Genomic DNA, 13,178 nt, shown 5'->3' with positions numbered 1-13,178 from the left:
ATCCAACATGACACATAGTGAACTACCTGCTTATCTTTCTATGTTCCTTTTCTGCTTAAATGCATACAATGGAGAGAGATATAGTACTTTGTACTGCTAATATATGTTGGTTTTCCCACATGCAGCCAGATCATTCTCTACTGGAGTGAGACGTCAGCTTTCACTTCCACATCACTCAAATTGACAACATTTGCTTGGGAGTCCAGCTGCTTTTAAAGAAATGTCTCTTGTTGCTTTCTAACTGTATTCAGAAAGTGAGTACTTTTTTTAAAAGCTAAAGGTGGCGCTCTTTTGGCCTCCACATCATAGATGTTTGTTTTTCGGAAGTATAATTATTTGAATAGAGTCAAATTGGTCTTTCATGTAACTAAAGGAAAAGTGTAGTAGGCTTGTTTCAGTTAGTTGAATGGCAGTGACAGCAACATATATAGTCTTAATACGCTGATAAAGTAGATTGAAGCTATTATAAAGGCTTCAAACTCAAATATTAAACATAGGCGATCGATGAAGACGGAACCACTGAAACAATGATATTATACCAGTGTTATTGGTTACCCAAACAACCCTAACTGTCTTTGAACAGCTAAAGAAATCCCCCATGTGTCTGGCAAACTATTTGTTTTTTGAAGAGGACACATGCTGGTTTGGCATCATTGAGCTGAGAGTCCAATGACAACCATTCACTGGTCTAACATCCTCTTTAGTGTGCTGTTACGTAAACCTTGGCATAGACTTCTTGAATGTACAAAGACAGTCTGTGTCTGAAAATAAACAAAGTCAGAAAAAGTTGTAAACAACAAATGTACAGTATGACACTCAGTTTTTGATATCCTGACCAAGTGAGAACGTATCTACATAACTTTGCTACAAGTAAGAGAACTTGAAAAAGAGCCAAACTTTTTCAAGCTCATTCTTCTGCTGTTTCTTATTGTATATGGGCTGATTTAAACATAAGCAGAAGCAAACAAAGTGCAAAAGGGAAAACCTGAAGTCTGTTCACATCTATGAAATTTGTAATAGTTCCATTTTGTTTACTCTGTGTAAATTGTGTAAAATTATTATTGTGCTTTAATCAGAGCATAATAAGCTACTTTTTCCTGTGACGTCATGCTCTTATGTTGGTTGATGTTTAATTGTCAGCTGTGTATCTGGGGATTAATTTTCAATGTGCTATTTATAGAGTATTAGTGCTCCAAAGCTTGTCAGGTGAATCACCTGAATTAATCAGAAAGTTGGTCAGGCTGTCATCAGTTGGAGCCGCTTGTAGCATTTGACTTGCTAAAGGAACGCGAATCTTGACCATTGCACATAGAGTCTGCATAGTGTGTCATCATATTTAGAAGCATAATTATAAAAACTTACTACATGTTATATTCCCTCTTTAGTAAATTCCACGTTAGTGTTATTTATGCTGTATATGTTGTATGTGTGTTACAAGGCATATTTCACAGAGATTTTTGACATCTCTAAAAACAGATCAGTGGCAGCACAATTTAGCTGTTGATCATATTACTGTAGATATGCTGCAGTGCCAAATGTATCAAAAGGTAATGCTTGAACAGATGCGCAACAGTGTTACAGAGTATTACTATCTGCTGTATAAGCAGGCAATTTTAGTACATTCTCAGCACATTAAATTGTCTTGTTCTTTGACAACAAGACAATTCAAAGTGCTTTACACGATTAAAAGGAAAAGAAAGTGTATAAAGACTCTGCTGGTTATAATCTGAATGTTTATTGTATTTATTAAAACAAACTAAGCCCAGAGGTTGTAAAATATGTGTTTTTATTGGCTTGTTTTTTTGTCTTTGGGGTTGTAAAGTTAGGTTCTCAAAAGAAAATCTGGTTTTCAGTTGGTTTACTGTTGCTAATTTTATAACATTACCTTTTTTTCTGTTTCAGCAAAGTGACTCATTTTCCCATTCAGACTTTAGGATTTCAGACAATTATTTTTTCCCTCTCTGCTGAGATCGCCTTTATATTTATTTCCCCAGCTTTTTACCCTCTCCCTTCTCCTTGTGGTGTTTCTTTTTTTTCTTCATTCTTCTTTTTTTTAAATCTGTCTGTATTTTCACTCCTCCCTTTCTCTGTAAATTGTTCCTGGTGACATAATGCTGGAGCAGGCTTGTGTTGTTCTCATCTGGAGTTGATACACAAGCGTAAATACAGTATATGTGTGGCTGCGTGGGCCTAGTTTCAACATATTGTGTCTTTGAATGCGTTGGTGTCTGTTTCTCTATAGTGAGTTTGCAGCCAAGTATAATCATTGTCTGAATGAAAATGGAAACCTAAATCCTTTCATCTTCTTTTCATGACATTTTCCTTTCTTCTGTTTCCCCTCATCTTTTCGTTTTCTTCCAACTCTGTCCAATGGAGCAGCAAAGGGCAGATGGAGGTCTGTGATTTTTGAGACACACCCAGATAAAAATCTCTCTCTGCCTCTTTTTCTCTCTGGGGAAACTGAGCAAGATTCTTGTATTCCCTTCATCTGTACGTGTGCGTGTGTGTGTGTGCGCGCGCGTGTGTGTGTGCGCACGCTAATACTTTGCTCTGTTTCATTTGGAGCAGATGTTGAAGGGTGAGGTCTTAAACACTCAAACAACCCATTTCCTCATTGTACTTTGCTGTAGTTTGTTCATGTCAGTCAGTCAAAGGGAAGTTGATCGGCTTTATCTGAGCAGCACACTGACCCACATGCACTGCTCTCACACGTGCAACCACATGGAACAGCAGACTGGATTTGATTAGTTTAAAAAGCGCTGTACACAGTTAATATCATAACAATCTCATAACATTATGATACAGTTTTCCATATGTCCAGTGAGTGAGTGTTATTTTTCCATTACAACCTCCACTGAATTACAGTCTGATCATGTTGATCAATTTGGAAAAATCAAAGAAGTCCTCAAAATGGGAAGTATTTACACACTTTTCAAAACTTTTATTCCTTTGGAACTCTCCCTAAATGAGTTAGCAATTTACTAAATTGCTAAGAGAAATTTAGAAAGACCTATATAATAAAATGCATGTTTTTGGACCAGTCAAACAATAGTTTTCTTATAGTTGTAACTTCATCAGACATTGTCACTCACACTCCCACCCATTTCCTCTGGCATATCTGCCAGACTAATGCCAGACCAATGGCCCGCTAATGATGTTACTTTATCTCAAACTATGTTATGCAGACACTCTTTCTGCGCTGATGAAGATTGATTTACCGTGGCATGTCAAATGCTTGAAGTAGCTGCCAAAGCTGTTACGTTACCACGTCTTTTTTTAGAGTACACCAGAATTCTGCTAAACAAATAAATAAACACACTTAAATGTGGTTGAAGTTTCTTCAACACAAAACATGTGTTGCCAGCCCAAAGAGCAGTCTTTTGTTTTTAATCAGCTTTCTCAAGAAAGCATGGGAATTTGAAAACTTCTACTTTTATACTTCAAAATAAGAGTTTCATACCTAAAGACATTATCTTTTATAATCAGAGCATATCAGCAGCAAGATTGTTCTTTTACATTCAACATTCATTCGCTGTCTTGTTATTCAGCACCACCAAAATTACACTCACAAGCAGTATAAAACATATAAAACATTAAGAAAACCCCCCAAAAAACATCAGTTTAAAAAAGAGACAAGCATGAGACAGACTTTAACTTGGCCAGAAATATCATGCTGCTAAACTTTTTGTTGGAGTGATATTGTTTCTAAGTAATGGATTTGACATTTTAGACTTTGCACATCACTTTACTTAGTTAAGATCATAAGATTATTCATGTGGGAGCGGGGAAGACTGGTCTTGAACCTTTACAGGTTCACAGATAATTTTGGTACTTCATATATTTTACTCTTATTTGTATCACCAGCAAGTAACACTAGCAAATATCAGTTTCCTTGATTGTCAGAAACGAGCATCAGACCTGAAATGAATCATCACTGTCAATACAAACCCCAAGTTTGTAGCTATAATTTCTTTGTGCTTCAATGTGTAGTTTTCTTGGGTTGGACCGTTATTCGCCATAAATCATAGTTTAAAACTGAGTCGGTAACTAATCATAGCTGTGTTCCTATGGTAACAATGACCTTTGGGTTAATAGTAGCAGCTTATTTAACATATAATGGAAAGATTTAGTAAGAGGAGAAGGGAGGGAGAGGAAGGAGCGACACTCGCTCCACTGACCAACACTTGTAAATGAATTGCTATTGATCCAAATGGTTCTGAGCATACAGCCACTCAGGTCTTTGTTTACTGTGCTGATAGCTCATCAGCATTCAAAGCAGGTCTTGTGAAATCCTTTTCTTTTCTCCTAACTTCACCATGGTTCAAGTGATCAGTATTATCACTAATTCACTTTATCTATCTTTGCTTATTCCTATTCTAATATTGCTTGCCAGAAAATGTGTCTCCAAACTGCGACTTTGATGGGCTCCATACATAAATGGAACCATTCTTCTATCCATTAAGAACTGAATGACTGATGTATGTGCTGTAAAACCCAAAAGGAACTGTGAAGAAAGCCTGATTTACACACACGCTGTTTGGCAGTTTTATTGTTGCAGTAATGTGGTGTGTATCATGTCGAGTCTCATGAGGATGTGCTCGTCTCCAGATGCCTGACCACAGCTTTTGTTCAGAGTTATATTCTTTTTGTGTCTTCAGGGCGTGTGTTTGTTTGTTTTGTGTGTGTGTGTGTGTGTGTGTGTGTGTGTGTGTGTGTGTGTGTGTGTGTGTGTTAGGGGTTTTCTTTTGCAATTTTAATCTGTGTTAATTGGTTTGTTTGTCTGGATCTGTGTGCAGAGTTTTAATGGCGCTTAAACATAGGAGAGGCACAGTCTGGATGTGTTGGTGTGTGACGGAGACTTGTGGAATTTCTCAGTCTGATCCAAAACAGCTTATTGGGATTATCCCAAGAGAGACGCATATGTGTGTGTATCTTAGTGCAACTGCATGAATCAGAGGTAACTTCCTGAGATCTTAAAATAAAAATATAAAAATAAATAAAAAAGTAGTTACCAAAATTAATCTGCTTTTATATCTTCGCTTTCTTCGTTTTTCTGGTGTTACTAAAATACCCAGATGTTATCATAGAGTTTCTAGTGTGTTATCTGGTTTTGTTGTGCCATCATAACTTCAAACACATCTTCACGATAAGCTGAGAAAGCAGCTAACATAGTTGTTAAAGGTGGGAAAACCCCCGTCCTGAGTCTTTTACTACGGAGTACTCCAGGGGACATGAGGATTTATTTTTTCTTTTGCGTTCCCTCGCAATACTTTTGCGTCCCCTCGCAAAAGGTTTTGCGTTCCCTTGCAAAACTTATGTGTCCCCTCGCTAAAGGTTTTGCGTTCGGTCGCAATAATCTACTGATCAGTTCATGCGGCATAATTGAATACTTTAAACCATTTTTACGGTGGCCGCCATTCTTTCTGCTTTAATACAAGCTTATAAGGTTTTTCTATGGACTATTGAGTTATTATCGCGGGATAATCAGTCATCTGATTGTGTCTCTGTTGTGTTCGTATCTGAATGGTTTAAATGGCTGCTTTCAGTGCCGTTTCATCTTAGCCTTAACAGACATAAACATGTAGTAAGTGAATCGATTTTCAATCAGTTTTTCGCACCAAAGCGTTAATAATAATAATCACGTTTTATTATTATAAAACACAGCAAACTAATGGTGGTAGAGGGGCTCACTGGGTTAACTCGGGGAATCTCATCTGTCCGTGTATCAATCAACTCCAAACCTCTTCTTTGTTCTGTCACAATTATCGATTTATTAAATTTTTATTATCATGCTCCAAACTTTGCGAGGACTGACCACCCCGTTCACCCGCTTCCTCATAGACACAAAGCCAGCAGCACAGTAACCTTCCCATTAATACTTGATGACAGTCAGGCCACATCGACACGCCCACCACCAGGTGTCAAAGCCGCTGCTTTTGTCATATCAATAACTATTTAATTCATATGGCTCTTATAGAGCCTCAGTGAAAACGTGTTTATTATTATTAACTCTTTGTTGCAAAAAACTGATTGAAAATCGATTTATTTACTGCATGTTTATGTCTGTTAAGGCTCAGATGAAACCGCACTGAAAGCAGCCCTCATTCAGACTTATTACCCTGTGATAATAATTCAATAGTCCATGGGAAGCTTGTATTAAAGCAGAAATTACTGCGGCCACCATAAGAAAGGCTTACAGTATCAATTATGCCGCATGAACTGATCAATAGATTATTGCGAGGGAACGCAAAAGTATTGCGAGGGAACGCAAAACCTTTTGCGAGGGGACGCAAAAGTTTTGCAAGATGACTCAAAAGGAAAAAAAAAAAACCCAATTCCCCATATCCCCTGGAGGGCTCCGTATTTTACATCAGTTTTCAGTGATTTAGTTTCCTCTGTGCACAAGACTCACTAAAGCTTTTGCTCTTGAATGGACATTCGCTTTGTCAATCTTTTAAAACAATAACTTATCTGAACAATATAATACCACGTTTTGTATCCAGTGAAATTAAAGTGAATTAAATTTTTTGTAAATTGCTTTTTAAATTTTTAGTTTACTTGTTCCAGAAGCGCAAGAAGCCCATGGTCCATATCATTTGAAGAGCAGACTAGGCATTTTTATTACTTGGAGAATGTTGGCATTACTGAGAAGACAGGGTTTTAGTTGTTCTTAAATGAGCATTTCCTTTAATATGCAAGCTAAAAACAACTTTCTTGATCTATGTTCAAGTCACAGGCCAAAGAGATCCAAACTCTTTTAAAGGGAATGGATTTAAATTTCCCAAGTTCTTAAAACAAACACAAAAAACCGCAACTCAAGGACAGGCCAAAATTCAGCATAGTGCAAAAGTGTTCATGATCCTTGAACTTTCTCATGCTCTGCAACTTTACAATCATAAACTTCTCTTTATTGGGATTTTATGTGGAAGACAAGGACACAGAATTGTGTAATTATAATAAAAAAAGGTAATAATTCATGGTCTGAAATTTGGATTTAGCCTGTTTTACCATTTTGTTTTCATCTCTTATCTGCAGTTTATTTATTTACTGATGTGTCTTGGTGTTTGGCTGTCTCCCTCCCTCTGTCTCTCTCCAGGCACTCTGCATAAATGTGCAGTGCAGTGATTTGCTGGAGACGCTGAGCCTGATTTTCTGCGGTGCAGATGTGAATTGTTCAACGGGTATGGCAAATTGTCCGTCCCCTGAGTCCCTAGCCAGTGCACATTCCCAACCTCTGCAGGCTGAGTTAATCAAACACAACCTCAACACAGGTACAGCATTTGATCACTTTCCAGGCATCAGAAACGTGTCAATTTAAAGTTGTAAATACCCATGAAAGTTGAATTGAAAATGAAATTGTCACAGTTGCATTACATGAGGCTGAAATTCCTACTTAACTGATGCATTCTATGTTTGAGTGGGTTAGATAAGAGATGTAGATAAATATGAAGTTATCTGAGTACCTCATAATCATTTCATCTTAAACTGCTATGCCATTTGTGTCAACATCTACAGTTGTGTTTTGGACAAAGATAACAATCTGCGATGAGAGGCAGACTTCAAATTATCTTCAAAGTTTCATCAGTTTTGCAGATAACTGTTCTTTTTCACTTTGCGCCTTTGCATTATTTTGTTTTTATATTGTTTTCAGAGCTGCCCCAGTTACAGACGGAGCCTGATATGGATTTGAAACATTACCCACCGCCGCCTTGCGTCTCTTACGATGGCTACTTGTTCAAAACTGCATCCATGGGGCGGGCTGTGGCGGAGCGCAAAATGAAAGAGGGTATGTGTGAAAAATCTGTGAACCAAAAGGTTTATTAAGTAATAAGTTTGATTTTTGCTATCTGAATATATTTAATTGATGAACAAAGATATTTTATGAACAATCGAATGGGCTAAAAATAAGAAAAGTCCTCTTCATGCTGAAAATGTATTATAATGTTTGACATTCTGTTTAGAGTTCAGTCGTCGTTGGTGTATGCTAAATGATGGCACCTTCAGCTACTATGAACACGACAAGAGCACCAATCCCAACGGGACACTTAAAGCATCAGAAATTGTTTGTTTGGCTGTCGATGTGCCTGAGAAACACGGGTAACCGCAAACGTTCCTTTCACATCATTCAGAAATTGCTGTAAATGCATTTTAAACCAGATTCATTTCAATAAAAAAAAACACTGTTGATTGCAAAGGGAAATTAAAATGCAGTTTAAAATTTAGGCGATAAATACTTTGTTCATGAGATGAACATGTTTTGGTCTGAAATGTGCAGACTGACCCCAGAACAGAAGCAAAAGACCCTTACCTGCCTTACATGCCTGAAGCTGGTAAGATAGTGTCATTATCCACGATAAAACAAGTCCTGTTCTGATATGGGCTGAATGACAACTCAGCAAGGAAGAAGCAACATTACTTGCAGAAGCAACATAAAAAGCCTTATTACAGTTTGCAAATACACTACAGGATAAAGACCTCACTTTATTTTTGGAAACTTGTCCTGTGGTCCGATGAAGTTTAGCTTGAAGTGTTGGGCCCTAATGACCAACATTACATTTGGAATAAAAAGGAGGAAGATGGCAAGACTGAGAGCACCATCATAAATGTGAAGTACGTAGGAAGTAGCAGAATCATGTTATGAGGAAGTTCTGAGGAAGGACTGGTGTACTTGATAAAATAGATGTCTCAATGAAGAAAAAACTTTTTGTGGAAATAATTAAGCAACATTTAAAGGCATCAACTAGGAAGTTAAACCTTAGGCAGAACTGGATCTTCCAGACAGACATCAACTTTCATCATACCATCAAAGTAGCTACAAAGTAAATTAAGCACAACAAATCTCTCCAGTTTTGAAGTGGACAAAACAGCGTTCTGATTGCAGTCACACAGAAAATCTGCAAAGCTGGAAAAGTGAGCAAGAGAGCTTACATAACCAGACTCTGTTACGTTTAGTCAGGAGGAACGGGTCAGGATTCCAGCAAGCTATTGTGAGAACCTTTAGGGTGGATAAACAAATTAATGTGTAGCCCAAGTCGTGCAGTTAAGGCAATTCTACCAAAGGCTAAAGAAAAGTAGTCACATTACGCATTTGAAGAAAGTAAAACAAAAGATCTCATACCAGCATTTCGCTGTTAGAAATAATTTTGCTATTTCTAACTGATCTAACATATTTAGTCTGATTTTAATTTCAGACAGCGAGGGGAAACAAGGTTGTGTATTTTTTTTAAACTATATGTAAATGTCTGGTTTCAACAAGTAATTATAGCTTAAACCAAACGCATTGGTAAATATTTTTTTTAGGAATGTTGCAACGACATTATATTTAAAAATATATATAATTCTTTGTCAACTTTCCAGTTCAGGCTAATCAGGAGCTAACCTGGTCATGATTTATAGAACTGGAAACATTTCTTTGCAATAAAATCAGAAAATTGAGTCTTTTTTTTGTTTTTTTTTAAAACAAAAAAAAATTAATCGAGTATCTTTTCTGCCGTTTCACTCATGATCTCTTTGTGAATTACAGGTATGAGTTTACCTTTGAACTCTACTCAGAATCTGAGCGTATTTATCTGTTTGGCACTGATGAACCAGACACCTACAAGGAGTGGGTCAAGTGTATTGCCAAGGTAACATTTCTGCACCACTATGCATAGCCAGCCCTTCCTTTGTCCATTAATTCACCTGAAATGGCAGAGCTCTGATTGGACAGGAAATGTGCAAATCATAGAAGAAAATGGTACCTTGTCAGAAAAAGTGTTTTCAGATAGCATTGTTTAAACATCAAGGCATGGTAAAAGCCCTTCAGAGCTTTTGCTGCTGAAAGCCAGTAAATGTTTCATGCAGAAATCAAGCCATGTGCTAAACTGGGCTATTATTGGAAAATTGGATGTGTCAGATGAGGTCAGGCAGAGAGGAAAAAATGTTGAGGAGCCACATGATCAACGTGCTGTGTATTTTTAACAGCAATACATGTAAGAGTTTTTATCGAACGAGGTATGAGGAAAAAGAGAAATTTGTTATTTCTTTCCAATTCATTTTCTCCCGTCTGCAGACCTTTATCCCAGCCACAGCAGAGCCTTTGCTGAGGCTGAGTTTTGAGCGGATCGGACGGCTGAAGTGTAAAGATGGCTTGAACTTACAGAAATCCAAGGTCGGCTGGTTTGCTCTGGCCGGCTCTACTCTTCATGTTTACCTGGAGAACAGCAAGGGAGAGGAGATCCACTTGCGTAAACTCAATGAACTTTGTAAGTGAGACGTAAGAAGACAAACCTGTAAAGACCCTTTTACTCTATAGAATTAATATATTTGGAACGAGGATGGCGACAGGCTTGTGTTGGTCAGATTCAAAAGTTTTTTTTTTCCCCTTGCAGCAATTCAACAAGACAACGAAGTGTTGGTTCTTGTGGAGAAGGGCAGGTGAGGGCAAGCAGTGGCGTAAATTCCTATTTCAAATTTTCTAATTGCACACACCTTTCTAAATAGAGAAATTGGAGAAACAAGAAAAAATGTTTCTGTTTATATCACCTATTTATTTTACTTCTTTTGCTTGCGTCTCTGTTATTGTTAAGGACTCTGTACATCGAGGGAGAAAGGAAGCTGGACTTTGCCGGCTGGTGTGGAGCTATCCAAGCAGCGGCAGGAAGTGGAGGAGACACACTGAGTCAGCAGCAGCTCACAGACACAGATATACCCGTCATTGTACTCAGCTGCATCGACTACATCACGCAGTGTGGTGAGACGCATCGTTTGGAATTTGTTCAAGTAAAAACAGATGGAAAAATATAGTTCTGTTGCATCATTATTTCACCATAAAATTAGATTTCTGATAATGAAGAGCTCCAGAAATATTACTTTCTTGGCACTTTGGGTCATGTCTATTTTGGACTTTAACATAACAATGACAACAAGAGGGGGAATGCTTAAGGCTATAAAAGTTTGAAAAGCTTCTGTTCAAATCAAAAGCTGCAAAAATTTCCTCTCAAGACATTTCGATTCTTAAAGTCCTTTTTCCAGAAAAATGAAGCACAGAGAAAACCCTCACACATTTTTGTGAATACCGTTATACAGTGAAAGCATTTTATTTTTTACAGTGAGAGAATCTCTCATCAGCCCATGCCTAAAAAAACTATGACTGGATGTACTTATGAATCTGTAGAAATATCTTTAGCTAGATGTTGCTCAGGTAAAAACAGACATCATAAACTTTTTTGAAGGAAGTATTTTATTTATGTCAATACACGTGGTGTGTTTTCTTATTTCATATTATCAATTTCCGTAATTAGTAACCCTGCTGTAATTTCTCTTTGTATTCATGCTAAAAATTGTCTGAAAATGTTGAATCTAAATGTTTAAGTTTGGAAAACATAATATTTAATTCTTAAAATGTGATATTTGGACACACACTGAGGAAAAAAAAAACATCCTCATGCATATAATCATTTGCTGAAGTATTTGTACCACTTGATTCCTTTTACATTTCATCTCATGACAGCCGTATTTTTTTATTTATTTTTTCATTCATAGACCACAGAGTAGTGTATAGTTGCAAAGTGGAACAAAAAGCATACAATGTTTTCAAAATCCTTTATGAATACAAGTCCTTGAAGTGTACAGTGAACATAGGCATTCAGGCCTTGCCACAGATTCTCGATTGGATTTAGATATGAATGTTGAGTTATAAATATGCTTTGAACTAAATTATTTTAACTCTGGCTGTATGTTTAGGCTTTAACCTGATGCAAGGTTTTCTTCCGGAATTAGCTTAACTAGCTCCATCTTCACGCCAACTTTGACCAACTTCCCTGACCCTTCTGGAAAAAAAATAACCCCACAGCCTGATGCTGCCCTCACCATGTTTCACTATGGGGATGGTGTGTCCAGGGTGATATACTGAGCTGAGCACCTTTATATACACATTTGCTTTGTCCCCTGCATGGCTGGGAACAAACTTTAACTAGGATTTCTTATTTACAACAATGGCTTCCTTCTTGGTACTAGCATTCTCGCACCTGAGCTGTAGATAGCTGCAGCTCCTACAGAGTTACTATTGTTTTCTGTCACACAAAATCCCAATGAAAAGCACTATTCTCTTAGTTTTACTCCCAGTGTATTCGACTGTTCTGTAGTTATAATCTGCAGTGCTGAGAGAGCCCCACCTGTGTCTGTGAACTCATGTGACTGTAACAAAGGTTTGGTCTGTTGGAGAATCAACCGACCACACGACAACAAAGAAGCTCTGTTCCACCTCCATTTCTCTCCGTTCTCCCTCCACATTTTTCTTTGCTTGTGTTTTGTGTTCTCCATTTTATCTCTCATCTGTAAAGCTTCCTCCCTCCCAACCCCCCAACAGGGAAAACAGATCCCGTTTCCTTGTTCATCTGTTGTTCCAGCTAATGCAATCATCCATTACAACGTGGTCGAGTGCTGCATGTTTATTCATGCTTTCCCACACACTCTCTGTCTCAGCTTACATGAAAGGGGGGGGGGGGGAATTCATGTCATACAGGAATGTTTTTTTCACGCAGTTGAGCACAGATTTGGTGGAAACAGATATTTGATGTTGGCTGCTTTTACGAAGCAAACATCAAAGAAGAAGAGCTGGAATATATTATTTTGATTTACTGAAGGCTTTGTTGTGGAAGTGGTAGTTGCACATGTTTTAAATACTGATGTTTTCAGTTAATTCTTTTAGTTTGGAAAAGAACAACAACCAGCTGACTGAGAATAAACTGTTCCTAACACTAGAAACAAATGTTTGACGAGTAGTTAAATCGTCAATTGAGCTTAAGTAGCTTCAGCTTATGGTCGGATGTCACAGTTTTGCACAGTTCTTTGAGCTCAGTTGACTTTTCTTAGCCTGTGCTCAGCCATTTAACTTTTTTTTTTCTTGCCTCTTAAAGTTTGGGAAAGTATAACGCTTGATTTCAATATGATCTGGATGAGAATGAAGGATGGACAAAGGAATATGAAAAGAATACAGATCCTGACTTGGAAATTAAATAATGAATTTCCTAGAATAAAATTACACATATCCTTTTCATTCATTTATATTTAATCGGAGTAAAACTGACAAAGTGTTTGATCTAGTTTGACGTTTGACATGAAAGATGAGTAGGAATCATGCAACTTCAATATAATAAATGCTGTCAGAGGAACAACAGTGTTCATATATATATATA

The 13,178-nt window shown here is 37.4% G+C and overlaps 1 protein-coding gene across 10 annotated transcripts in view; it reads left to right on the top strand.

Moving 5' to 3' along the window:
• arap1 (ArfGAP with RhoGAP domain, ankyrin repeat and PH domain 1) overlaps positions 1–13,178 on the top strand; it is a 66,249-nt gene that overhangs the window by 38,464 nt on the left and 14,607 nt on the right. For all 10 annotated transcript variants that reach the window (XM_008425462.2, XM_017308317.1, XM_008425461.2 and 7 more), the window contains 7 exons: positions 7,097–7,271; positions 7,652–7,786; positions 7,962–8,097; positions 9,524–9,626; positions 10,052–10,244; positions 10,371–10,416; positions 10,569–10,732. In XM_008425462.2, coding sequence (XP_008423684.1) covers positions 7,097–7,271; positions 7,652–7,786; positions 7,962–8,097; positions 9,524–9,626; positions 10,052–10,244; positions 10,371–10,416; positions 10,569–10,732 — 952 coding nt within the window. The remainder of the gene's footprint in view (positions 1–7,096; positions 7,272–7,651; positions 7,787–7,961; positions 8,098–9,523; positions 9,627–10,051; positions 10,245–10,370; positions 10,417–10,568; positions 10,733–13,178) is intronic.

Source organism: Poecilia reticulata, linkage group LG13, assembly GCF_000633615.1.
Source record: "Poecilia reticulata strain Guanapo linkage group LG13, Guppy_female_1.0+MT, whole genome shotgun sequence".
NCBI lineage: Eukaryota > Metazoa > Chordata > Actinopteri > Cyprinodontiformes > Poeciliidae > Poecilia > Poecilia reticulata.
This window is presented reverse-complemented; position numbering and strand designations above follow the sequence as displayed.